Here is a 27,048-nt window from a genome sequence, read left to right as displayed (position 1 = left end):
CATGAGGGCAAAAAAATCAATGTTATGTAATAACAATACTGTATAATATTTAAGACAGTAACTATATGTATGTATATAAAGTGATTCTGGAAGTAGTGTGTTTCTTGTTAAGCCTGGTTATTCCAAGAACACCTTTCTCTTTACTTTTATATGCTTTATATATAGAATATTCTTCTTTGTACTTTATATGCTTCCACTTTTTTTTTTTTTTAATGAGAAGGAATAGATGAAGCATTCAGCCAGGTTTCTTGAAGAGACTTTAATAAAGAGGTAGTTTAAAGAGAAGTGAGTCAGGTTAAGGGAACCATCAAGGGGTGGTGAGGGACCATGGGGCAACCACCATCACTCTTAGGCTAGATCTGAAAGAGGTGGAGGAAGCTGTGTTTACTAGAATGTAGATGAGGGAACGTCTGATGGAAGCTATGGTGCTAGAGGAATGCAGCTACCGCCTGGATGTCAAAGCAGGGAGGGAACATGAAGAATACATACGTTAATCTCTCTCCAATTCTGTTTTGGGATCTGTTGCTGGTGCATGCAACTGAGCAAACACAAATGGATGCCAGTGGTCAAGAGAGTTTGTGTGACACAGGGTAGGGGTCAACCTCACAGGATGAGAACAGGGCAGAGAAGAAAAATGAACAGATGGGAGCTCAGGGGTGCTTAGAAAATAACCAGCATGAGCAGTTATTTCTTTTGTAATAAATTTTTTAAAAACGAATTACCTTGAGGTAAAGTATGGAGACAGGAAAATTAGATAAAATTTTGTATATATGTAAAGGGGAAAATCAAGGAATTTGGTCTTGTTGTAGGACGAGTAAAGGGAAGTAGTGATAATGTTGGAAAAGGTTATTTTGAGTCAGATAGATGATAAATGGATTTTAATGACGGTTTCAAGATTATAGGCGATATTCACTGGATTTTAAAATAAATTAGAAAAGGCTCTTTTCCAATCATTTCAAATTAAAAGGAAATCTGTAGAATATTATGAAATCCCAGATCTTAGTAGGGAAAAGTAATGAAAACGGAAGATAGGATGTCATAGTGGAGAGGACATTGACTTAGGATCAGAGAAACAATGGTTAGAATCCTGGATCAGTGTTGAATATTACCGTAAATTTGTGCAATATAGACTCTGAACTCATTCCTCGTGGACTAAATGTGCATAGTATTTCACATGGCTATTGTGAAATTAAATGAATAAACATATGTAAAATGCTTAGGATGAGGTCTAGACATGGCCTTCTGTCGATGAATGATGATACCTACCAATTTTTGGGTGCCAAATTTATGCCAGGTGCGTTCTACCTACTATCTCCAAGCCTCCAAGTAACCTCATTTCAGGAGGAGAACTCAGGCTCAGAGTAAGCCATTTGTGCAGGGCCTGTTGTTACCAGTGGCAGAGTCAGGCCTTGAGGCCAGGCCAATATGATCCCAAAGCCAGGCCTCTTGCTGTTAAACTGCAGTTCACATCCTTTGGCCTTTTCTCCCATAAGATGCAAATGCACTTATAATAGCTTCCTAAGAAAAGTCAAAGGATATAATTGTGTAGTAAGTTTTCTCTGAAAATCTGTTCAGGAAAACTATTTAGGTTGGTACTTACAGGCTCCTCATGCAAACGTATAAAATGTTCGAATATTATGTATGAGGCAGCATAGTTTCTAAATGGACGGACGCATTAAAATCAAAGCCTGCTTTTGAAATGAGGCTAAGTCATCTTAATCGTCCTCACTGTCATTAACTACGGATTGTTCTGAATATCATAGTCTGTCTAATTATTTTAACTTCTATAAAGGGAATACTCAGGAAGACTTTGTGAATTTTCCTTATAGTTTTTAAAAATTGTGATGTAATTAGAGAAATGTCAAAAACTTAAAAGGCTATAAACGTTCTAAGGAGAATAAACACAAAATAAAAGTATAGGAATTAATAGTAGTAATGTATATCAGAGAGAAAATACAATTAGAAAGAAGTTCCTTTTGACAACTGCAAGAAAAATTTTGAAGTACTTCTTAATGAATTTAGCAAAGGATATGCATGGATTATGCAAAGAAAACTGAATACTCTTTTAGAGATGAAAAGGGAGATTTGAATAAGGGATGGATAAGATGACAAATGGTTGTTAGGATGTCAGTTCTTATCAAGTCTGTTTATCAACTGAATGTAATCCTAATGAGCCTCGTTGGACTTTAAGGAATTAAACTCTCAACAAATTGATACTAAGCTTCAATTGGAAAAGACATAGGCATGAATATAAAAGTATATTCTGGAACCACAGTGAGGAAGGATGTATCCTACCAGATGTAGGGACACTTGTAAATCAGCAAAAGTTAGGACTAAAGATAAGTGGAAGTGAAAAGAGATAAAAAGGATATGTATACACATATACTTGAATTATTATTTATAGAAATTTGACAATAATTTAAATGTCATTAAAAAGATAATGGCTAAGTAAATTATGAAACAGCACAAACTTGCAGATGTTAAAATGACATGTATGAACAGTAGACAGACACATAGAAAAATAAGTATAAATAATAGGTCAAAAAGGAATACAATGTTTTGTAATTATAATGTATTATATATGCCAGGTTTAAAGGAGAACATACTCACATTCGTGCTCGGTGTATGTTCACCTGTTTAAATGAGTACATATTCATATTCATAGATTTAAAAGAGAAAGAACATGAATAAATATATTTGTTGAATTCAGATAGTGAAATAAGAATGATTTTTGTTGTTTCTAAAATGATCTTACTGTTTTTGTAATGTTTTAACAATAAAAGTTTTAATGTAGATTATGTAAACTTTTATAGACTATGACTAAAGCATCAACCAAAGTGTGTTGGCTCAATGATGTTTGTCATGCGAAACTTGAACCAATAAAAAATAATTCTGAAGTATGAACACAGAATTTAATCTTGTTCTCAATTATCTTGACCATCTCAAATCTACTAATGTTGCTTAAAGTTTCTTATGATTAGATAAACATTTTCATAATTTCTTAAATCTGTTCCTGTTATACACGCTATTTTTCCATCTTCATCTACTCTGTTTTGCCTACTTTTCTGAGCTCTTGAAAGATTTACATGTTTTCGGTTGCTCTTTCACATTTATAATACAGTGACAGTTTTCTTATTAACAAGTTTATCAGTGCCTACTACAAACCTATTTTTATTAGAAATGTAAAAGCTGTTCTTAAAGATAATTTGAAATTATTTCAGACTTATGTTTTCTTTTTTGTTCTTTTAGGTAAGTAACTGAACGGGGACATGAAGAACTGATATTTCAAATGACAACCATGTTGCAAAAGGTACTTTTGGTATTTTAATATTACTGTAGAAGGAGCACTATAAAAAGACACAGAGGTTGGAATGTATAAGTTCTATTTTGGTAAAAATAATTTTTTGTGTAAACAGATTTAAAGATGTTATAGTTTTGATAATATTTTAATTATGAGAAATGTAATACCTGTATGATAGGACTTTTCTTTCTGAGTCTAGGAAATTATTGTATTATTTGGGAATAGAAAGATAAATAAATTGATCACTTTGTCAGCATATTCATTGGTGGAATGAGGGAGGTGGGGGAAAGAAATTAGATGCAACAAAGTGAACACATTGAGATTTGTGCATCAGAGCTGTATGTTTTCTCCAAGGGCTTATGGTTTGTTTCCTGTGATCAAAAAATTATCTTCAGAATCGCTCATAAAATGGATTGCTCTAAGCTTGTCAATAAGGCAATTTGATTTTGGATAATTCAAATGGATTGCATCAGTGTGGAGAATTTGCCAGATTCTTTTTATATGAAAAAAATTTAAATAAAAGGGAGGGAGGGAAGAAGGAAACATTACACTTAAATAATAGAATATAGAGATCTTGGATATCTGTCACATGCATGATTTGGGGAAATATGATTCCTTTTTGAAGTTATGAAACTTATCTAGAAGAACCTCTTTATTTTCAAGAAGGAATCTTTAAAATATTATAGTGTCATGTCTCAACCATGACATCTGGTTGAGAGGGAGATAATTGCACTATGAGCTATTAGATGAGCTGTGACTCCACTACCATTGACAATTATGCAAAAGACCAGTGACATTTAGATGTAATGAAGCATGTATTGTCCCTTTATACTAAATTAAAAATTCATTCCAATGAATAGAAGATATATGAGAATAGTAAAAGAGAAGAACTCAACTTGTCTGTATAAAACCACAATTAAAAAATTCTAATCTTGCTGAAGGGGCTTATAAGAACTCAGGGCAGGTGCTATGAAGAGGCTTAATTTGAAGAGAAGTTAAAAAAAAAATTAAGGAAATAACTTTACACCAAAAAGTTTATACTCTTCCAATGATGACCATTTAAGTAGCATGAATTTTCTCTACTTTGTGGCTATTTTTTGAATGTCAAATGAGAATTAGGCGACTTTATTAATACTGATAATGAGAGAGCACTAATTAGCTTGTGCTATTTTTAGGAAGGGCAGATATTACCCTGTATTATTATATGAATATATTATGATACAATTTGCTTCACTTGAGATATCAGTGAGATTTCCAAGTGTAAATGCTAAGTTGGCAGTTGGATAGGTAGATGAGTCTTAGAAACTCAGAGCAGAGATCTATGGTAGGTTTTGGAAACCATTGTCTCACAGTTGGTAACAAAGACTGTGGAAACCAATGGGACCACTTTTGTAGAGATTATAGTATGATGAAGAACAGAGGACCAGTTCCAATACCTGAAGAAAAGGAGAGAATGATGAGTTGAGCTGGAGTGTCAAATGTTGCTGACAGGTGAAGGAAGATGAAGACTTCAGTAAACCCACTGAATTTTTCCACATAAAGGTCCTTAGTGACTTTGGCAAGGGAAGTTTTCTTGGAATGGTGGGGGCATATGCCATATTGGCGTGGGTTGAAGAATAAATAGGAGGTTAGGAGAAAAAGTTAGCAAAAAAGATAGTTCTTGTGAAATTTTTGTCTGTAAGTAAAAGTGGAGAGAATCCAGTAGCTGGACTGGGATGTTGGGATGACAGAGTTTCGAACATGTTTAAGTGTTAATGGGAACATTGCAGAGAAGGGGAGAGATTAAAGGCATGGATTTCTGAGAAGGAAGGAAGGGATGGAGTCTCAGTGCAGGAAGGGGGATTACTCGTAGCTGATGGGAGGAATCCTCCTCAACATAACTAAGACAATAGCAGTAGGATATGTACAGACACAGATAGGGTTATAGACTTGGTAGGTAGTTTAGGGGAGTATCAACAAAGGTTTCTATTTTCTCTAAGAAGAGGGTGTGGTCAGAATACTTAGTAGGGATTTGAGGAAATGCGAAGAGTTTGAAGTGGTGTTTGTGGAGAATGGGAGAAGGAAATTTGCACTGGGGACAGTGTTAGACTAGGTTGGTATTAATGACTGGGAATTTGTAATGGTTGGGAATTAATGACTGTGTCATCCGATTCCCTGAATTTTGCCAGTGGATTTAAGCTTCCAGTCTGATTACAATTCTCAGTCAACCATTGTAGACCATGACAAGCCTTAGGTGGTTGAAGGATTTATTGAAACCTAATATATAATGATCTTCTCCCATAGAATTAAAATAGAGCCATATTTGAAGACATTAATCTAATTATGGTGTTTTCCCTTAATTTGCATGAACATATGTGTGTTTATAAGTGTACTATATGCATGAATATTTCTTTCTAAAAATCAGAAATCAGACATATTTGGCTTGGATGAAAGGGAAAAGAAAGATATTGAGTATTCTTTTCACAGGTACTCATTTTTGGTGTGTGTCTCCTAATGACAGTATTTTTATGGCAAAATTTAAGAAACTGTTTGACCTTGAAGAAAAGATGACTTTTATTTTTAATTCAAAACTTATATCTTGTTTGCCATGACTGAAGAGAGCCTGCTGTCCGAAGCTACTCAGGCATCATTGGTTTGGCATGTTCTTCCTACTCTGGTGCGCGTCCTTTGGATGGTCTAGTTAGGCTGTGGAAGTATTAAACAGGCCCGAAGATGAAAGACTTCAGTTTGTTGACTTTGAATTATAAGAATGTTAATATGCTTATTTAACTAGAAACTCTAAATTTCTATTTCCCATTTTGATATTTTAGACTGTTTACTTGAGAGTATAGGGCTTTTTATAAAACTGAAGAGGTCTCTAGTTGAGGGACTTTCAGATGTTGTTTTAGCTGCAAAACCACACTGAATAATACAATTTGGTGTAAATAAAGATATAAAGAGAACTATTCTGGTTCCAGTAGGCATGGGGGACCTGGAGCCCACTTACTCAGGTCACCTCTTTCCCCTCCTCTTCACCCACTTTCGGGTAGGTCCCCTGAGACATCACCATTGACCCTCCATGAAACATTGCTTGAAAATTATAATTCTAGGTGGTCACAACTCTACTGAATTTCATTAAAATATAAAGTTCTTAACATAAGTTAGCTGTGGCTTTAAGATAATTTTTCTCTCTAATAAAATAGGCAGGTTAGTGTTTACTTTGACCCAAAGTGTATAATTATCTTATATTGTTAATTTTAATGATAATATAATAGATACTGAATTTGGTCAAAGCAACTCCATAGAAACCACTGCTATTTATGTTGCAAATCTGAGGTTTGAAAAGCCAGGCACTCAATTTAATTAATTCTGCAGGTCAGGATGACCAGAGTTCGTAAACGGGTACCCCTTTACTAAGTTCAGGAATAGAAGTGTTCTTTATTGTCCTCAGAGGATGGACATAGGACTATGGCAGGGAGGATTTAACTGCCTTGGTCTTGAGTAGCCATGAAAGTATGTTGTTATAAGTTACGAAGATGTTGTTCTTCTGTTAGGGTATGACTTTGTCTATGACTGACAGTATCCATAGGCATGGAATTGGATGTTTTCAAGAAAATAATAGTACCTTTTTGAAAACTAGAGCATGGATAAAGTAGATATAAGGAATGGTCAAAAGAAAGCTAAAGTGGAGTATGTGGAACTTGCTAACAGAGTTATAAAGTCAAACTAATATGGGACAGTATTGAACGTATGATTTGTGCCACATACAATGTCAAGTTGTTTGGTTGAGTTATTTTTAACAGTCATAGCAAATGAATGAGGAAAATATTATGACTTGATCTTATATTCGATGAAATGAAGTCCATCTCACACAGTGAGTTACCAGCAAGTGTAGTGGGGTCAAAATTGAGATCCGGATCATTTTATTTCATCACCAAAGTGGCCTAGTGAAGTCAGATTCAACAGCCAGCTGGAACTAGAAGTAGGTGAAGTGAAGGCAATGTCCTAAACTGTTAGAGACGTAGCTAGAAGAGGGCTGGTCCTCCATGTCAGAGTGCTTCCCAGGAAGTTAAGTACCTCCAATAGCTCCATGAGAAAGAAGTGATTCTGACAGACCAATGACGGTTTGTATCCTTAAAATCTACTGCCTTTCTCATTGCCTCCAGACAATCCTTCCTCTAAATACTACGGTGATTAGAGGATTGTCTCTTCAGGGCTCAGGTCACTTGGGGCTTATGCCACCAAGAGCTTTAGCACTGAGGTCAGATGGGAAAAACTCTAGCTGGCTGAGGACTCCCCATGATGTCCCCGTTTGAGAGTCTGGCCATTGATGGGGAGAGCTTTGTCTTTTCATTCCAAGATTCATTTCCTGGGGAAGGAAAAGGAGCTCAGTTCTGGGTTGTGTCCTGACATCTTCTATTCAGGTGTTTATCCCTGAATCACACACTAAGATCTGTATCTCCTACTTTGTGACATCTTGTTGTAGTTATGGAGAAGAAAGTAATGAAAGGAAATAAGAACAACTAAAAGGGTTAAGTTTGACATCACGTGAGCCAGATATAAAGTTTATAATCTTGAGTTTTGAAAAGGTTTTTTAAGGCTTGTTTAAAATGTGTAGGGTTCCTGGGAGAAAATAGCAAAGACTAATAAACTTCTCAGATATTAGGGAATAGAATAGCCTGCATGGGAATGATCATTAATAATACGTGTACTTTTGTTTGTCTGTGATGTCAAACACTTTTTTTTATACTTCAGTGGTGTCAATTTCTTATCTTTTGGTGTAAATCAAATGTAATATTTGAGACTTTCCTACAGTGATGAAATATTGACCCTCTGTTCTGATCAATAATTATAACATAACTTGCTTTAATTTAGAAAATTCAAACTCTTAAGCTCTGTATCTTCTGGAATATTTTTTTTCCTGGAGAACATATATAATTGGGAATAATGATAGAATTAGATTTGTTCATATTAACCCATTTAAGTGTAATCGTCAAATCAAAGTGGCAGCTTTCTGGTCTCTCTCTCCTCAGCTAAATTTAATAGATATACTACCCTTGTGTTACTGTAATTGTATTTTACACACAGTTCTTGTGACTGAAGATAAGAATCTTTTTTCATTTCATCTTATTTCCTGTTTTGTTATATTTTGTTTTTGGTTAAAGCTGTTTACAATAGGCATAAAAACCCTTTTTCTGTCTTCACTGTGAAAGAGGGGGAAAATGAAAACTCAGTAAACCAAAGTACTACTGATTTTTCTGAAAGAAAAGAAGAGCATTTGGGGGTGTGGGGGAACGTGTTCACTCTATGACAAGTTTTTTGGGAACTAATCCCTCACTCTGTGGTCAGTCTACGTACAACACAGACCGTGTAGAAAGAATTGATATCCGATAAAATAAACAAAGCTCTAATGAGCTAATTGATTACTTACTTTTCTCAAAGCAAAATTTGCCTTCCTCTCCCACAGTCCCTCCATTCAACTTGTATAAATTATTTGTAATTCAAGCAACGTTAGTAATTCTTTATTACAGCTACTGTATTGGTCATATAATCAGGGGCACAACAGTAAAATTTGTGTTAATTATTTTTATCAACCATATTCTTTAGTGTTTAAAATTTTGCAAACAAAGTAACAGTAGAGTAAGTATGTTCTTCTTGGGCATGTTAGAGAGGCTTTTTTTTTTTTTTTTCCACAAACATATGAATCACAGCAATTTCCATGTCTGAGTCCACATGCTTAGAGGCAAAGCATATGAGAAAAGCAGGGCCTTACCCTGATCAGTGGACTGAAGCTGGAAATACTGATCTCACAGAAAAGATCATGCCCTTCTCAGCATGCATCTGGCCCTTTTCATTTTGCTTTCATCAGCTGGGGCTGTTCAGTGGTGCAAAGAAAACATTGTAAAATGCTTACAGCTTTTGGAAGTGCTTCTGAACTCTTCAAATAATGGTAAGAGTTGCAAATCTTATAGGAAGAGCCTATCACAGAAAAGCTTTATTCAACTCCACAGGGAATGGTGAACGCCAGTTAGTGAGAGCTGCTCTAAAGTAAAATACTTGTAAGAAGGGGATGCTGAAGTGTGCATTGTTGTAAAGCTTAAAGGGAACAAATGTTTGTTTCATTGCACATCTAAACCTAATCTGAAAAGGGTGTCTATGGCCGCCAGCAGAGGGAGAGTGAAATTTTGCAGATGGATAAAAAGGAACTTTCAACAACCTAGCTTAGCTCTTTGGCAAAAATCCAGTGCACTGGGAATTCTCCAGCAAAATGGGTTGAACTTGGCAAATCTGCAAATGTGCATATTTCTACTCAGAACAATCAGGCAAACATAGAGACTTCCAGAGGAACTAATTATCTTTTGTTTTTTTCACCTTAGAAAGAGGATAATATTTGGAAGATGATTAACTGCTAAGAGATTTTAGAAGCAACGTTTGAAAAATGTTGAAAGAAAAACCTATATTTAGCCTTTTTCAAAAAAAAAAAACCCTATATTTAGCCTTTTAATGCCCATTTGTGCTCCCTAAATAATTTATCGTAATTAACAGTAGTCCAAGCCATATGGTTTATAATTTGAAGATGTTTGTTTATTATTTGCTCTTTGCCTTTTAACTAAAAAAATTCTCTTTCATTATCTTTTTTTTTCTTGCTGCTTATTGCTGTAGTTTCATCGTTATGAAACCAATGCCATTATTTCTCTAACTATGTATCTGTATGAAACAAACCCTGTTTACTGACTCAGATTATTTACATTACAGAAAAACAAGCTACAAAAGAGTAGAGATGAGTTTATCTCCAAAGAATATTTCCTAGAAAATATTGGCATATATGAAAATGTTATGATATATCAATATTAGCATATATTATAGTATGTGTTTTATAGTATATGTGTTTGTATGAAAATATATGAGATGGGTGGATGACGGTCTTTCAGAACAAATTATTGTAGCAATTTAAAGTAATTGGACCTAAGTGTTGTAAATTCCAGTATACATATTTTAAGTATTTTTATCAAAAAAATTAAATCATACCAAACAGTAGAGAGGACTGACTTATTTGAAATGTAAATCCTTGATTTTCACATTTTGTAGAATTTTTTAGTTACAGTTGTGGCATTACAAAATAATATTTAATGTGCTTAAAATAGGAACATTAAAGAGAACATGCACTTTTAAGAGGGGACTGGTGGATAGAGTTTTTTAAATAAAATGAATAAATTTATATGTTCTGAGGTGGAAACATGGCCAAAGTAAAAGAAGAAAGAAAGTAAAGAAAGGCATAGAATACTATGATTGAATCTATTTCTGTGCCTGGCCATAGTAAATATGTGAAGAACACTAAACTGTTAATGGTGGCTGCCTTTGGTAAATAGGACTCTGAGTAGACATAGGAGATTTTTATAAATACATTCTGTATTGTTTGGATCTTTTTTCAATGAGTGTGTATTAACACACACACACATATATATTTATTTTTCTAAGGGAATATGTATATATTTTAAAGAGAATAACATAGTGGAAAGACTATTAGTCCTAACTTTGCTATTGAGTGTGTGACCATTTAAAAAAGTAAATAGATCTGCTTATTTTACATGATTATTATGAGAATCATTTGAAATTATGGATGAGGAAGAGATGAACTTTTTTGTTGTCAAATAGGGACACTGACAACTAGAAAACGTTGCAGTTCTATTGAGATAATTAGGCTGAGAACTTTGCAGGAAGTGTACAGTTAGGATGGTGTCAAGAGAGTAGCACTGACATAAAGTTATTTCTATTTGTAAGTGTTAATTCCAAAAGGACTGAAACTGGGGAGTCACAAAAGCATCCCTGTGATAGAGAAGACTGTATGTGGTGGAGTTACAAAATACATCATTAGCCATTGTTAGTGAGTGGAAAAGTAATAGCAATTAGAGTCCCCCCCCACCCCGATAACATATGTAGAATTTTGGTTTGGGTCCATCAGTTTCACTTACTATAAATCTACATTAAAATTCCATATGGTCTGTATCCTTCAGGAGCATGATAATGACTACCTCTAGGAAAACATATTAGAGAAAAAATGTACTGAACTGAATACTTACTGAAGTCTCTAACGTTTCTTCCAGATCTATAATTTTCTGATATAATAGGTCAATAAAGGATTGGAACAAGATGCGTTATGTTGGCCCAGGTTACCTATGTAACAGTAGAACTAATATTAGCTTGTGGTTAGAGTACTTTACATAGTTGTTCACATCTATTGTTGCTAGTTCTTCCCATTGTAACTATCCACATTATCTGATAACACTCAAATAGTGCCCTATTAAATATTGCCTGAATAATAAATATTTATATAATATGAAATATTTACATAAAATGTCTGTCATCGGCACTTCAGTATCTTTTTGCAGTACAATTTTATAGCAAAATGAAGCTTATTGTAAATTCTTTTGACCAGTGTAACTCCTTTCCCTGTTGAATAGGTAAAGTTATTATCATTCCCACTTTCTGAGCCAAGGTAATTAAGATACTAAGAGAATAAGAGGTTTGCTCAATATAATAATTCTTAATAAAAGTTTTAAAAAATGAATACAATCTCTACCATTTTAAAAACAAAAAAGGTAAAAAGGAAGGAAAGGAGAGATAGTGGGAATGAGAGAATGAGAAAGACTTTCCAGTGTATCATGACTACTTTGTCAAGTCCAGATGAGCCCCTTAAATGGAATATTTTAATGTTGAAAATAGGTTTTAGTTTGTACTCTTAAATTATTTTCCTAAAACATTGTTTTAGATCAGGATTAATTTTTTAATAATACCTTTTAAAAAGGATATGTTCTTGAATTTTCCCAGTTAGATTTTGGAGTCTATATTTGAGTTCAACACTTTGAATTCTCTAAATGTTTAAAAAATCTCTTCATATCCTTTATTCTCTTCATCTATGTTGGCCTTGTCTGTAAATTTGTTAGACATGTATCATAAAACTCTTAAGATGTACCTATTTTTATTCAGTAGCTTGAAAGCCTTATTTGGAAACCATAGAGAAGTTATAGTGTGGAGCTTGAGAAGAGATCCAAGTCTCATAAACATGGGGCAGTTTGTTATGAAATTTAGATATAATAGCATCTTCAAGATATTTTTTCTGCATTTATGTTCTCTTGTATTAGGGAACTTTCACTGATGCTTGTTTTATGTTCTTTGCAATGGAAATGTTTTATTGCAGTAATAGCTGACATCTTTAGTGTTTACTTCATGCTAAGGACCTCAGGCACATCATACCTTTTTTTTTTTTTGGCCACACTACACGGCATGCGGGATCTTAGTTCCCCTACCAGGGATCGAACCTGCACCCCCTGCAGGGGAAGCACAGAGTCTTAACCACTGGACCACCAGGGAAGTCCCAGGCGCATCATACTTTGAGGTAGACTTCTATTCCCATTTTGTAGAAGTGGAAACCGAGGCTTAGCGTGGTTATTGACTTGTTTGGGTCACATCAATTGTGGCATAGCTAGGCTTCAAATCCACACCTGTCTGATTTCAAAACTCATGCCTTTAATCACAAAATCAAACTGTAACCTATGTATCTAAATACATAGATAACTTTCATATGTAAACATAATAATGAAATATCCATTTGTGTTACTTTAATTACATCCAGTCATTGATAGAATTAACATAGGGTAAGATGAGATGTGATTGCATAGGGTTTCTAATGTGAACTACAATCTGATTCCACATCTGCTTACTTTTATTTCTGTAACCTGATGGGGGAAAGGCCCCAACATGTGTATTCAGATTGGGAAGGAGTAGCACCTGCTGTTTCCTAAAATTTAGAGCTTTTGGGGGCCTTAGAGAACTAGTCCAACCCCTGTTTTTTTTGTTTGTTTGTTTGTTTGTTTTTACATTCGAATCCCCAAATCACGGTTGAAATGATAGTCTAGGAAGAACAGAATGTTTCTTCTGTTGGAGGAGAGATCTGTTGAGGATACATGAAGGAACATGTGAATTTGAAGATGTGAATACTATTTTTGAAAGCTTAATGCAACACAGTCTTCATATTAATGGTAATTACTGGTGCTTCTGGGGCTGAGTCCCGATGACTGCGGTCTTCTGAATAGTTACTAGAAAATACATCTAGACTAAAGGTTGTGGCTAAATATGGGGTCTGTATTTTCTGATTTTCCCAAGACAGTAAGTCTATGACTTCTAGTGAATAGAACTGAGTTACAAAAATTAGATTTCGATTTCTTCTCTAGTTATTATTTCTCTTTCTACTTCCTTGTGTGTTTTCTAGAGAAAGCTCTTTTGGAGCCGGAGTCTTGTCTATTTTCTTAACCTCAGGATCCTCAGTGCCTTGAAGCTCATGATGGGAGCTCAGTAATCATATTGGGTTAAACAAATAAATGGTAAATGCCAAACTAGATTTAAAGAACTCTTTCCCAAGAATATGAATTAGTTTGAGAGGAAAATTAGTCTCCAAAGAGACTTTTCTTAAAAGGATAGGTTAAAATTGTCAAAGAAGAATATAGGTTGGAGTGTATTTGGATAGTAATGTGACTGAGAGTAAACGCGTCAACTTTCTGCTAAGACTGTACTCTCATTAATGGTCAAGACTGAGTCACTTTCGTACCTTCCATTCCTAGCACAAGGTCTGACACACTAAAAAGGTAAAAAACGAAAACCTCAATAGGCGTTTGTCAGATAAGTGAATAAATGAGTATGTGTGAGAACATCTTCAACCATTATAATGGCATCAGGATTTCCATTCAATGTATTTTAATGAGTAATTCAATGATCAAATTACATATATCCTTACTATATATAAAGTACTGTTATAGCACTTCAGTGGAATTAAGATGACTTAAACAGGGCTCTGCTTTTAAGGAACTTACAATCACAAAGGAAATATACAGGGGCAACTTAAATTCCAATTCCAAAAATGCTGTGGGAGCAGAGAGGAGGGAAGGCTTGAGTAAAGGACAGTGGGTATTTCAGAAAAAAGGAAGAGCATGTGCAAAGGCACAAGGGTGTGTGGAACATGCCGATTCCAGAACAGCAAGTAATTCAGGATAGCTAGTCCTCAGGGCTTGTGCACAAAACAAGTCTGAGTAGAGGGCCCAAGAGTCACACAGCTGCTTTCAGCTACCATCTTTCTGCCAAAGCACCAAATGCCACAAGAAAACAGAACTCATAAAAGTCTCTTTATGGGGGCTTCCCTGGTGGCGCAGTGGTTGAGAGTCCGCCTGCCGATGCAGGGGACACGGGTTCGTGCCCTAGTCTGGGAGGAGCCCACATGCCGCAGAGCAGCTGGGCCCATGAGCCATAGCCACTGAGCCTGCGCGTCCGGAGCCTGTGCTCCACAACGGGAGAGGCCACAACAGTGAGAGGCCCGCATACTGCCAAAAAAAAAAAAAAAAAAAAAGTCTCTTTATGGATAGCTCTCTTGGATGTAAACCCACTTCCCATATCATATTACATCCAGGTCAGTTCTACAAGCTTTTGATGCTCCCAGCTTCCAACGTTGTTTCTCATTCTCCTATTTTAGATTTTGCTTCATAACTTTGATTTGATGCATCCTATCCTCCACCCTCCACCACCAGCACTGCCATGGGTGGCACTCCTGCTGTTGGTACTAACTGGAGGACCACATGAGACGTAAAATTAGAAAAAAAAAAAGGGTGGGGCTCAGTTCACAGGGGACCTATCTTCCATGTGTTAGATGTTGAGGGTCTGGTGAGAAAGAAGTAGCATTAGCAATAAATTCCAGCTGTTTGGTTGTTATGATATGTTGTAAGATGCCACAGATCTTGGGGAATCCATCATGGTTCTGTATTGAATCCTTACTTTGTAGGTTCAGAAACTATGTTTGTCAGCACATCAAGAATAGAGCAGTCTCAGGGGTGAATTCATATTAACTGAGCTCGCAGAAAGTGATGTATAAAACAGGATTCCACTGTATTTTCAAGGCATTTGAATAGTAGTGCTAACATGAGTATAGTATTCTAACTTTAAAAGCAACTGAGATTGTATGGGAACCAAATATTAACAGAAGGTTTTTTTAAAAATTTTATTTATTTATTTATGGCTGTGTTGGGTCTTTGTTTCTGTGCGAGGGCTTTCTCTAGTTGTGGCAAGTGGGGGCCACTCTTCATTGCGGTGCACGGGCCTCTCACTGTCGCGGCCTCTCTTGTTGTGGAGCACAGGCTCCAGACACGCAGGCTCAGTAGTTGTGGCTCATGGGCCTAGTTGCTCCACGGCATGTGGTATCTTCCCAGACCAGGGCTCGAACCTGTGTCCCCTGCATTAGCAGGCAGATTCTCAACCACTGCACCACCAGGGAAGCCCAACAGAAGGTTTTTACATAAGCACAAGGCCAGAGGAAGAGGAAGATAATTATATAATTTAATTTCCAATGGCATCAGCCTAGTATCCCAAGATACCATCTGCATAAAAAGGATTAGGTGGCTAGCAGGGTAGGGATGCAGATGACGTAGGGCCAGTGCATCACTTCCCTTGCTTGGACTGGCACGGTCCACACCTTTCTTCTCTGACTCTGCTTTACCTGTGAGGCCACTGCTGCCCAGACTGTCATCTGGTCAGAGCATTCTCCTCATTAGCAATGTATTCAGGAGGTGAATAGGTTTTATTTCATGGGCCACCTCTGATTGATTGGAATTGGCTGCCTAGAGCAGTCTTGAGAAGGACTCCAAGACTCAAACAAGCTCGGTGGACTAGAGTGACTGGGAGATTGATTGAGTCTCTAGAGATTCAAATCTAGAGTGGTTGAAGAATGCTCTGGGCTCCGGGAGGGTAGGGTAGACATAATTCAATATATTTACCTTCTCTGCATTAATTATTCATATTATGTACAGTACCTGAAAGAGCATAAGCAGAAAAGTGACATCATCAGATTTTCCTTTAAGGAGGGTCCAAGATGATCAAGTCACCTGCCCAGATTTGTTGCACCCAGCATCACTGAGTGTAAGCTACTTGGCTGGGAGTAGCCAAGGGACATGGCAGAAACATCTAACCTCAGACACTAGTTTTCTGTGGTTGTCTTCAGCATGATGGCATCTGTTGTCCAAGTGAATACTATTTTTCCTGTTTGAATAATAAATTGAAACATATTAAAAAATCTTGGCCTTGTTCAGCAAAGCTGAGGGACTTTTTAAATTCGGTCAACACTCCTCAGTTATAAAGCGGAAAATTCTTGCTTAATTCTGAGTAATGGTTAATTGAAAGACAAGTTCATCATATTTTATGGCTGAAATCGACTTGTGCCTTTTTTTTTTTTTTTTGCGGTACGCGGGCCTCTCATTGTTGTGGCCTCTCCCGTTGTGGAGCACAGGCTCTAGACGCACGGGCTCAGCGGCCATGGCTCACGGGCTAAGCCGCTCCGCGGCATGTGGGATCTTCCCAGACCGGGGCACGAACCTGTGTACCCTGCATCGGCAGGAGGATTCTCAACCACTGCGCCACCAGGGAGGCCCCTACTTGTGTCTTTTAATCTGAATACTACTTAGTATTACTCAAACCATTCCACTAAGTGCTTTTAATCCTCACTACCTCACTTCCATGTTCACATCTAAAGATTCATAGTTTTGTTTGTTGCTTTATTTCATTAGTAAGTGAAATCAATTTGATAAAAGACTATTTAATTGATAAAGAGAGTCATTTTTATGTTTTGCTGTGGGTGGGATTGGGCAGCCCTGGACTGTGGCATGAACAGACAGTACACTTCACTAAACAGGGTTGAGACTCTTTCTTGAGCAGCTTTTTTTTTTTTTTTCCTGGACATAGGAGATTTTTTAATGACTAGAGTCTCATTTGCCTGTTAAAAGAGTATTTTTCAAATGTTATCTATAACGTACCTGGCTTAGGCATATAATTTATTGTAAGACATGGTTAGTTTTGTAAGTAACTACAAACTAGTAGGCTTGGGCCTTTTATGAGCCAGATGCTTTTTATGTGCTAGACACTTTGTGGATGTAATTTTGCATCCCCACATTAATTTTTGAGGGAACATTATTAATATTCACTTTTGAAATGTGCATTATAAGAAATGTGCATTATAAGAGATCAAATAATTTGCTCAAGTTTAGACAGCTAAAAATGGTATTTAAATTTGAACCCAGGCCTGTTTTACTGACAAAGCCTACCGTCATTATAACTACATAGGAACATATGTGAGAGAATACAGTTTGCAAAATACAATAATTTGAATGTTATTCGTGCTGTTGTTCCCAAAGGATTCTGTAGGGTGTAAACTGATTGATACTATTTACATTCTCTCTCAAAATCTTTTAACCTGAAGATTATGCCACATTATAACAAATAAAATAAAAAAGCATGGCAGTAATACTAATGATACTATCTGCTGTCTTCTTAGTGTTTTGCATTTTATGTTTAAGTTGTTTGGCATGCCAAAGGAATTATTGGCTTTGGATTGCAGCTGATTTTTTGTATTCCTCATTTTTTAATTCTTTAACTTTCATGCCAATTATTTTCTGTTTTTGAAAAATTGTTAAAGTTTTTCATGGCAATTTATTTTCCTATGTTCCTATCTGTTCTTTAATTGGCTACTTCTGGAACTGGGATTAGTGTTTGCTTATCGTCATTTCTGCATAATTATTTAAGTCTATATAATGCTAATCAGGGGTAGCAACATGCTCTGCTTTAATTGACCCCCCCCATTAGTTATGCTCACTATTTTTAAAATTAATTTTTATTGGAGTATAGTTGCTTTACAGTGTTGTGTTATATGCTCGCTATTGAGTTTCTCTTCTTACACTTTGTATTTAGTAAATATTTACCATTTTCTCCATGCAAATGCCCTTTTGGATTGACTAAAATGGAACGCTTCCTAGCTTAGTAGAAATGTCTTAGTATACTGGGATATGCATATCAGTATTGTCCGCTGGCTTTAGCTCCATATTGAAAATTGGCAGAAGCATTTTTTATTTTATTTTTTAATTAAAAATTTTAGTGAAATATAGTTGATTTACAATGTTGTGTTAATATATATATATATTCATTTTCATATTCTTTTCCACTATGGTTTGTTACAGAATATTGAATAGTTCCCTGTGCTATACAGTAGGACCTTGTTGTTTATCCATCCTATATATAATAGTTTGCATCTGTTAATCCCAAATTTACATTCTTTCCCCCCCTCCCTGCCCCTTGGCAACCACAAGTCTATTCTCTATATCTGTGAGTCTGTTTTTGTTTCATAGATTGTTGATTTGTACCATACTTAGATTCCACATATAAGTGATATCATATGGTATTTGTCTTTCTCTTTCTGACTTACTTCGCTTAGTATGATAATCTCTAGGTCCATCCATGTTGCTTTGCAAATGGCATTATTTCATTCTTTTTGATGGCTAATATTACATTATATATACATATATATATGTGTGTGTGTATATATATATATATATATATATATACACACACACACACCACATCTTTTTTCATTTATCTGTTGATGGACATTTAGGTTGTTTTCATGTCTTGGCTATTGTAAATAGTGCTGCTATGAATGTAGGGATGCATGTATCTTTTCGAATTAGAGTTTTGTCTGGGTATATCCCCAGGAGTGGGATTGCTGGATCATATGGCAACTCCTTTTTTAGTTTTTTGAGGAACCTCCATACTGTTTTCCGTAATGGCTGCACCAATTTACAATTCCACAAACAGTGTAAGAGGGTTCCCTTTTCTCCATACTCTCTCCAGCATTTGTTATTTGTAGACTTTTTAATGATGGCCATTCTGACTGGTGTGAGTTGGTACCTCATTGTAGTTTTGATTTGCATTTCTCTAATAATTAGTGATGTTGAGCATCTTTTCTTGTGAGAAGCATCTTTTATATTAAATGGGTTTATAGGTGACATTGAAGACTTGTAGTAACTGTATGGAAGTGTAGTTTATACTTCCATTAGCTTTAGTCAGGTTTCATTTCTTTATCACAGATATTTTCCTTTGTAAGTATTAACTATGCTTTTAAAAAAAATGGTATTTTTAAATAAATAGAAAACTTATGTTCACTCACTGATTGTCATTAACGTTGGTTGAAATCCAACCCTTCAAGTGAGGAAATAAAGCAATTAGTTTACTTTATGAAAGCCAATAGAGGATAATTAATGTAACTAATTTGAAAATACATTGAATTATTTTTAACGTATACCTAAATCATAACAATTTGAGATGCATAGAGCTTTTATTCTCTTTATTTTTCCTAAGACAAATGAAATAAGTGCATTACCAAATAGAATTCCCTTAGCAAAAAATAACAAGTAGAAAATTCATAAACCAGCATTTTGCTCATACTTCTGTAATAGGGAATAATACTTTGTTTGCTTTAATCATATTAAGCGTCTTGCTAATGCTTGCAAATGTAGCTAAGTGTAGCCAAACTAAAGTTCTAGTTGGGAAATTAAAAAATGAACTTTAAGGGGCTTCCCTGGTGGCTCAGTGGTTAAGAATCCATCTGCCAATGCAGGGGACATGGGTTCATGGCCTGGTCTGGGAAGATCCTATGTGCCGCAGGGCAACTAAGCCTATGTGCCACAACTACTGAGCCCACGTGCCACAACTACTGAAGCCCACATGCCTAGAGCCCGTGCTCCGCAACAAGAGAAGCTACCACAATGAGAAGCCTGTGCACCGCAATGAAGAGTAGCCCCCCCGCCACAATTAGAGAAGAAGGGTGTGCGCAGCAACGAAGACCCAACGCAGCCAAAAAATAAAATAAAAATTTAAAAAAAGAACCTTAAATGCATTAAAATGTCTGCCATCAATGAAGATTGAACATCTTAATGAAAAAATTATTTGTCTAGATAAGAATAAATATTTTAATAAATGAATCTGTCAATCTGCTTATAGTTTTTCCTCATGCAGATATTAACAACATTTATTTTATTTTAGAGTAGAATAATAAAATTTTGGAACTTTATGTCTCCTGGAAAGGACCTTTACAGATCATTCAGTCCAGTGATCTTATTTTCAGTGCTGTAGAAGTAAAGGTTCTCCACCTGGCTGGTTAGGTTTAGGTTTAGACCTCACATCTTCCACCTCTAAGCTCAGAATGTTGTTCCTCACTCAGTGCTACCTCTGATTATGGTATATAATATCCACTAAACCTTTTATTTGACACAAAGTCAGGCTGCATTTCTAACACAGAGGAGACTCAGTTCAATTTTCTTTCCTCAAATATCTGTAAAATACATTATGTGCTGACAACAACTCCTGAGATGGTGTCAGGTGAGAGACATGATCTCATGACATTTGAGTGGGAAATGTCAATATATACATACACCTTCCCACAGCCAAACAAAATGTGTTCCCTATGGAAAAGCAATTAGCTAAGAGATAATAAATGTTTCCAAAATATTACACACATATCAGAGGATATAGAATGTAACAGTAAAAAAAGAAAGATTTATTTTTTATTAAGAGCTATGCTTTTAAAATCTGAACAAAGTAAAACAATCTTAAAGGATTTTTGATTACTAACAATTATGTATTATTTTCAGTTATGAATAACAATTTCAGCATTAATATTTTAAATTCTCTTGGATTTTTTGAAGGATTTACCATCTTGGTTATAAATAATGTGCAAACTGGCACAGAGAAGCCATTTATTTGCTTACCTTCCTCAGAGATACAGGGTGTATAGATTTTGATTCTGCCTTCAAAGATGGTCTGTTCTATTCTTATATAATCAAATTGTCATGTTTACTTTGTAGACTTTCATTAATTCTGGCTATACCTTATTGCACACACACATACTTAAGGATCAAGAATTCTCCCTTCCACCCTCCCTTCCTTTCTGTTTAATATTGCTTTAAACACCAAATATAAAATTGTTAAATTTTACATTTAAAACCCTACCTTAAAACAAAACTTTGGCTTGTATAGCTCAGGGATTTCTGGTTAAGAAATATTCAGGGAATCTTATTTACTTAAATATATTATCAGACGGTTTTAATGGTGATTAGTCCAAATGAATAATTCTAAGTATCATTTTCTTATGAGAAAATTTCCTGCATTAGGTTTCTTTCATTCTTTTTACAGTCACTGTTATATGCTCTGATTCAGAGTTGAGTAAAAGTATGTTGAGAAATGTGAGATACCATTTCTCTAATTTTTATCAGATTTTTATGAGTGACTTTAAATACAATTCCACATTTTTTCAGTTCCCTCCATTTGTTCATATGTTTAAAAGTTCGTTGCCATGGCAACAGCAATTCAGCTCTCATTCATTTGTCCTTGTATTCCTCTGCCTGGGGACTGTCATCTGACACTCAGCAAAGGGAACAGAAGTCTGGTCTGGAAGTCGGAAGACTGGGGTGCTAGTTCTAGCTCCAGTGCTGTTTAATCGTGTAGCCTTGAACACCTAACCAACATCTCTGGGCCTCAGTTTCCTGAGTTGTTAAATGAAGACGTAGGACTATATGATTCTTAAGGTCTTTTTTAGTTCAAATATTGTCAATTCATGAAATTGTAGGGCTACTCTAATTGATCTTGCGAATGTCCAAATATACCAGTCTCTAGAACCCTTGATTTCCTTTAACTGGTCAGTTAGAGAGGGGAGACTGGTTCTCATTTTTAGGATTTTTGAGGAGAGTAAGCAATTTTTGAGTAGCTCTGTATGGGGTTGTATTTGTACTTGTCCTGATCTCTGTAAGTTTTTTAGTGGTTGGTCTTTCAATCCTATTTTTCATGGAGCCCAAGGATTCTAGCATCTGTGCTCATGATGACACATCTAGTTCTGCGACCAGGTTCTTTACTATCCCTATGAGCCATAGTTAAAATAAAATGATAAAATAATTGACAAGGAATATTCACTAACTCTGAAATCCTGTTCAACATATGTAGCCCAACTAGGATTTATGTTGGCAAACTTTGAACTTTAACAGTGTTCTCAGTTAAGGCTCAGTAGTAAAGTAATACAAAGAAGTCAAAGAGGACTTAAAGACATTTGAGTAGGAAAAACTCACTTCTTCTGTGTGTCTCCTTTACTACTCACACAGAACACTTGATACTTCTGGTCAACAAATGTGTCCAGTCTTTTCCCCACACCAAGTAGTTGTGCTCCAGTAGCTGAGTGTCCCACAATTTAACTCAAGTCTGACAATATTCACCTGGAGATAGTGTCAGATCCCACACGTTAAGGGCTCAGTTCTACAAGACTGCCCCCACCTGTCAGATGCCTATGTCAAGCCCAGGTTGTTACTTGTGCTTCTGACCTAGAAACTATAAATTGCAGGTTCCCACAACTCCCTCGTCTGGTTTGATTGATTTGCTAGGGTGGGTCATAGAACTCAGGAAAACAGTTTACTTACTATTTGCTGGTTTACTATAAAAGGATATGATAAAGAATACAGATGAACATCCAGATGGAAGAGATGCGTAGGACAAGCTTTGTGGGAAGGGGAGAGGAGTTTCCATCCTCTCTCCCAGCATCTCCATGTATTCACCAACCGGATTTGGGGCACTCCAAATCCCCTACTTTTTTTTTGCGGTGCGCGGGCCTCTCACTGTTGCGGCCTCTCCCGCTGCGGTGCAGAGGCTACGGACACGCAGGCTCAGCGGCCATGGCTCACGGGCCCAGCCGCTCTGCGGCATGTGGGATCTTCCCAGACCGGGGCACGAACCCGTGTCCCCTGCATCGGCAGACAGACTCTCAACCACTGCGCCACCAGGGAAGCCCCAAATCCCCTACTTTTAAACTTCATCATGTAGTATGATTCTTCATGAACTCCATTTCCAGGCCCTCTCCTCTCTCTGGAGAGTGGGGATGAGGTGGGGCTGAAAATAACAAGATTCTAATCAAGGCTTGGTCTTTCTGGTGACCAGCCTCCATCCAGGACCCCACTAACAGTCACCTCTTTAGGACAAGAGGCACTCCTGTCACACAGGAAGTTCCAAATTGGTGGCAGGAACCGGGGCCAAAGACCAAATATTAGAACAGAAGGATTACCTTCTTCTGCTCTGCTCTTATTATTTACATGGGTTTTAGGAGCTCTGTGCCAGGAGCCAGTGGCAGAGACCAATATGTATATTTTCTATTATCTCGCAAAACTAAAGTGCATATTGAATAAAGTGTAGTTTGCTTAGGAATATTTGAGATAGTAGCAAAGACTGCTCAACCTGGTGCAACAGAGTCAGAGATGGGGTGAATCACTTATTTTGAGCAAAGGTTTCATAAAGAGCTTGCTTACTTGGAGTTTCAAAAAGAAGGTTTTGAAGTTTGATGCTGACTTAATACATTAATCAATTCGGCAAGTTCAATATCAATGTTGAATTTTAGTTAAGTATGGCCAAACCCTGAAAAAAACAGCTATAATTAAAAATGACTGTGAATATGAATATGAATTCATTGTCACTGACACCAAACTAGCAAAACTCAAGACGCAGTAGCAAAGGGAACAGAGTTCTTGTCTTAGGTTGTTTCCCCTTTTTCTAGTATTATAAAGGATACTTTTTTTAAAAAAAAAAGAAAAACATTCTTACATAATGCTAAGATTATTTTTCTAACTACAAAGAAAGTAATTCCTTGAATTTATTATTAGAATGGCATAGATTTAAATGTCACAAGATAAGTAGTTCCAAAATGGAAGTGCAGTTTCATTAACCAATATACTCTAGTGGACACATTATTCTATTTCTTGACGTTTTTGTATTTTAGCATTTAGTAGCACTAGATTCCAAGCCATTCCCACTTAACACATAGTACTAAACTAGAGATCAGAGAAATGAAATTTATTTTCCAACACTTTAAATAATTGCTGTAGAAGATAATAATGAAGAGTTAAAAAAGAAGTATTTAATGCTGTTGCCTCTTTGCCTGTCCAAATTAAATGCTAAAACAATCGCTCTAGTAGACAGTGTGTTGTGGGTACTTAAACTGCTAACTAAATTGTTAAACTCTGTAGTATGGAATTACTTTTGGAAGCTGATTATTAGCTGATTTTTTTTTTTTTTTTTTTGCGGTACGCGGGCCTCTCACTGCTGTGGCCTCTCCCGTTGCGGAGCACAGGCTCCGGACGCGCAGGCTCAGCGGCCATGGCTCACGGGCCCAGCCGCTCCCGCAGCATGCGGGATCCTCCCGGACCGGGGCACGAACCCGTGCCCCCCGCATCGGCAGGCGGACTCTCAACCACTGCGCCACCAGGGAAGCCCTATTAGCTGATTATTAAGGTAATTGTTGCTGTATTGTTTTAAAAGGGCATTGGGCTAATAAAATCCCAACAAACAGCAAGCTCAAGTAATAAATGAAGTTGGGGGAAAATAAGATGAACTAGGTATTTCTGAGAAGAAAAAGCACTGTCTTTTGCAAATATGAATTAGATATTAAGTAAAAAAAGTTCATGACTGCTCTAAAATTAGAATGTTCATTTTAAATACTCCAAAGGGGCAAGTGCTGAGATTTGAACAAAATGGGAACCAAAATATTAACATTATGTCATCTCTTGAGTAAAGCTGTAAAAAAAAGAATTGGTTACTTTTGCTATGTTGTTAAGATATTTTAGATATTGGAATAGAGAGGAGTGAGGAATTTGGAAAGGAATACAGTGAAACGCCCAAATTCTTGGAATTTGATTCAAACCAAAAGGAAATGATCTCTTAAATTCAGCACAGATTTAAAAATAATTATTCTTCCAGTTGTGAAACATCTTAGTCACACCTCTGTTTTAATGACCCCAAAAATAATTCTATAAGTCTTGGTGTAAAAAATGAAAGGATGATATGTTAAAATGATTTTTTCCTATTTATTTAAAAAATCTTTTTTTTCCATTTTATTGAGAAATGATTGACATACATCACTGTGTAAGTTTAAGGCATACAGCATGGTGGTTTGATTTACATATATTACAAAATGATTACCACAATAGTTTCAGCTTACATTCATCTTCTCATATAGATACAATAAAAAGAAAATAAGGAAAAAATTCTCCTTAGGAGAAGAGCTCTTATAATTTGCTTTCTGAACAATTTTTCTATATAACATACAACAGTGTTAGCTATATTCATCATGTTGTACTTGACATCCCTAGTACTTATTTATCTTATAACTGGAAGTTTGTACCTTTTGACCACCTTCCTCCAATTCCCCCTCACCACACACTTCATGTCTGGTATCTAGAAGTCTGATCTCTTTTTCTATGAGGTTTTTTTTTTTTAAATTGCACATATTAGTGAGATCATACAGTATTTATCTTTCTCTGTCTGATTTATTTCACTTAACATAATGCCTTCAAGATCCATCCATGTTGTCACAAATCCTTGTTTTTTATGGTTGAATAATATTCCATAGTATATATATATACTACAACTTTTTTTTTTTTGAGAGGCATTTGTCATCTATTTCTTTGTTTATCACACCAGATCCAAATGTCTATCCCAATCTCCCCGTTCATCCCACCCAACCCCCTGCTTCCCCCTTGGTATCCATATGTTTGTTCTTTACATCTGTACTACAACTTCTTTATTCATTCATCCATTGATGGATGCTTAGGTTGTTTCCATGTCTTGCCTATTGAAAATAATGCTGCAGTGAACAAGGGGGTGTACATATGTTTTAGAGTTAGTGTTTTTGTTTTCTTTGGATATATTCCCGGAAGTGGAACTGCTGAATCATATGGTAGTTCTATTTTTAGTTTTTTTTTTTTTTTTTGCGGTACGGGGGCCTCTCACTGTTGTGGCCTCTCCCGTTGCGGAGCACAGGCTCCGGATGCGCAGGCTCAGCGGCCATGGCTCACGGGCCTAGCCGCTCTGCGGCATGTGGGATCCTTCCGGACCGGGGCACGAATCTGTGTCCCCTGCATCGGCAGGCGGACTCTCAACCACTGCGCCACCAGGGAAGCCCCTCAAGGGAATTTTTTATTAATAAAATCCATTGGTTACAGTATACTGTAAACATTTTGGGATTACTTTAGTGGAATAAACTTGGAAGAACTTTGAGAGATTATTCAGAAGAGTTAGCTGGTACAGAATATAAAATTAATTAAAGTTGTAGAGCATGAAATAAGTTTCTTTCCTGCACTTCCCTGGTAATCAATCTATTCTTCCACTCTTGACTGGACCTATTGTCAGCTAAGAGAGAAAGTTTGTAGTGATCTTGAAAAGAAAATAGTGTTACTTTGCTTTTAATAGAGTAGTTGCAAGTAAAGTCAGCTATTAGTTTGTGTTCTGGGCTCCTACACAACAATTTCAGAAATAACTTCTTTGAACCTTTTCTGTCAGTCAACAGGGTGTCTTTCCTGTGGGCTGCACATCAAAATCATTAAAAAAGTTTAGAGACTTGGATTCTGTGCCTGGAGAACCTGGTTCAGTAGATTTCAGTAGGGTCAGGGTGACTATATTTAAACAAAACAAAATGAAGCATAAAACCCCCTCTAGTCATTTTGATGTGTAGCCTAGATTGAGAATGACTGGGCTGTATGTACAAACCACTGAGGATATGAAGAAATAAGATGTCAGGCCGGTCCTCACATTGTTTACTCTCTGAAAGAGCTCAGAGTCTACTCTTTTTTTTTAAATTTTATTTATTTTTTTATACAGCAAGTACTTATTAGTCATCCATTTTATACACGTCAATGTATAAAATGGATGTATACATGTCATCCATGTATACATGTCAATCCCAATCTCCCAATTCATCACACCACCATCCCCACCCTCTGCGGCTTTTCCCCCTTAGTGTCCATACTTTAGTTCTCTACATCTGTGTCTCAGCTTCTGCCCTGCAAACCAGTGCATCTGTACCATTTATCTAGGTTCAA

At 36.3% G+C, this 27,048-nt stretch overlaps 1 protein-coding gene across 2 annotated transcripts in view; it reads left to right on the top strand.

Moving 5' to 3' along the window:
* The window catches only part of ANK2 (ankyrin 2), a 690,343-nt gene that overhangs the window by 193,090 nt on the left and 470,205 nt on the right, over positions 1-27,048 (top strand). Inside the window, exon 2 of one of the 2 annotated variants that reach the window (XM_060299051.2) lies at positions 3,250-3,310. The exons of the other annotated variant lie outside the window; for it this stretch is intronic. Coding sequence (XP_060155034.1) covers positions 3,290-3,310 — 21 coding nt within the window. The 5' untranslated portion in view covers positions 3,250-3,289. The remainder of the gene's footprint in view (positions 1-3,249; positions 3,311-27,048) is intronic. 2 annotated transcript variants of the gene reach the window in all.

The sequence above is a fragment of the Globicephala melas genome, chromosome 5 (assembly GCF_963455315.2).
Source record: "Globicephala melas chromosome 5, mGloMel1.2, whole genome shotgun sequence".
NCBI classification, from domain to species: domain Eukaryota; kingdom Metazoa; phylum Chordata; class Mammalia; order Artiodactyla; family Delphinidae; genus Globicephala; species Globicephala melas.
Note: the sequence above shows the minus strand (reverse complement) of the source record. Positions and strands in the feature narration are given on the sequence as shown.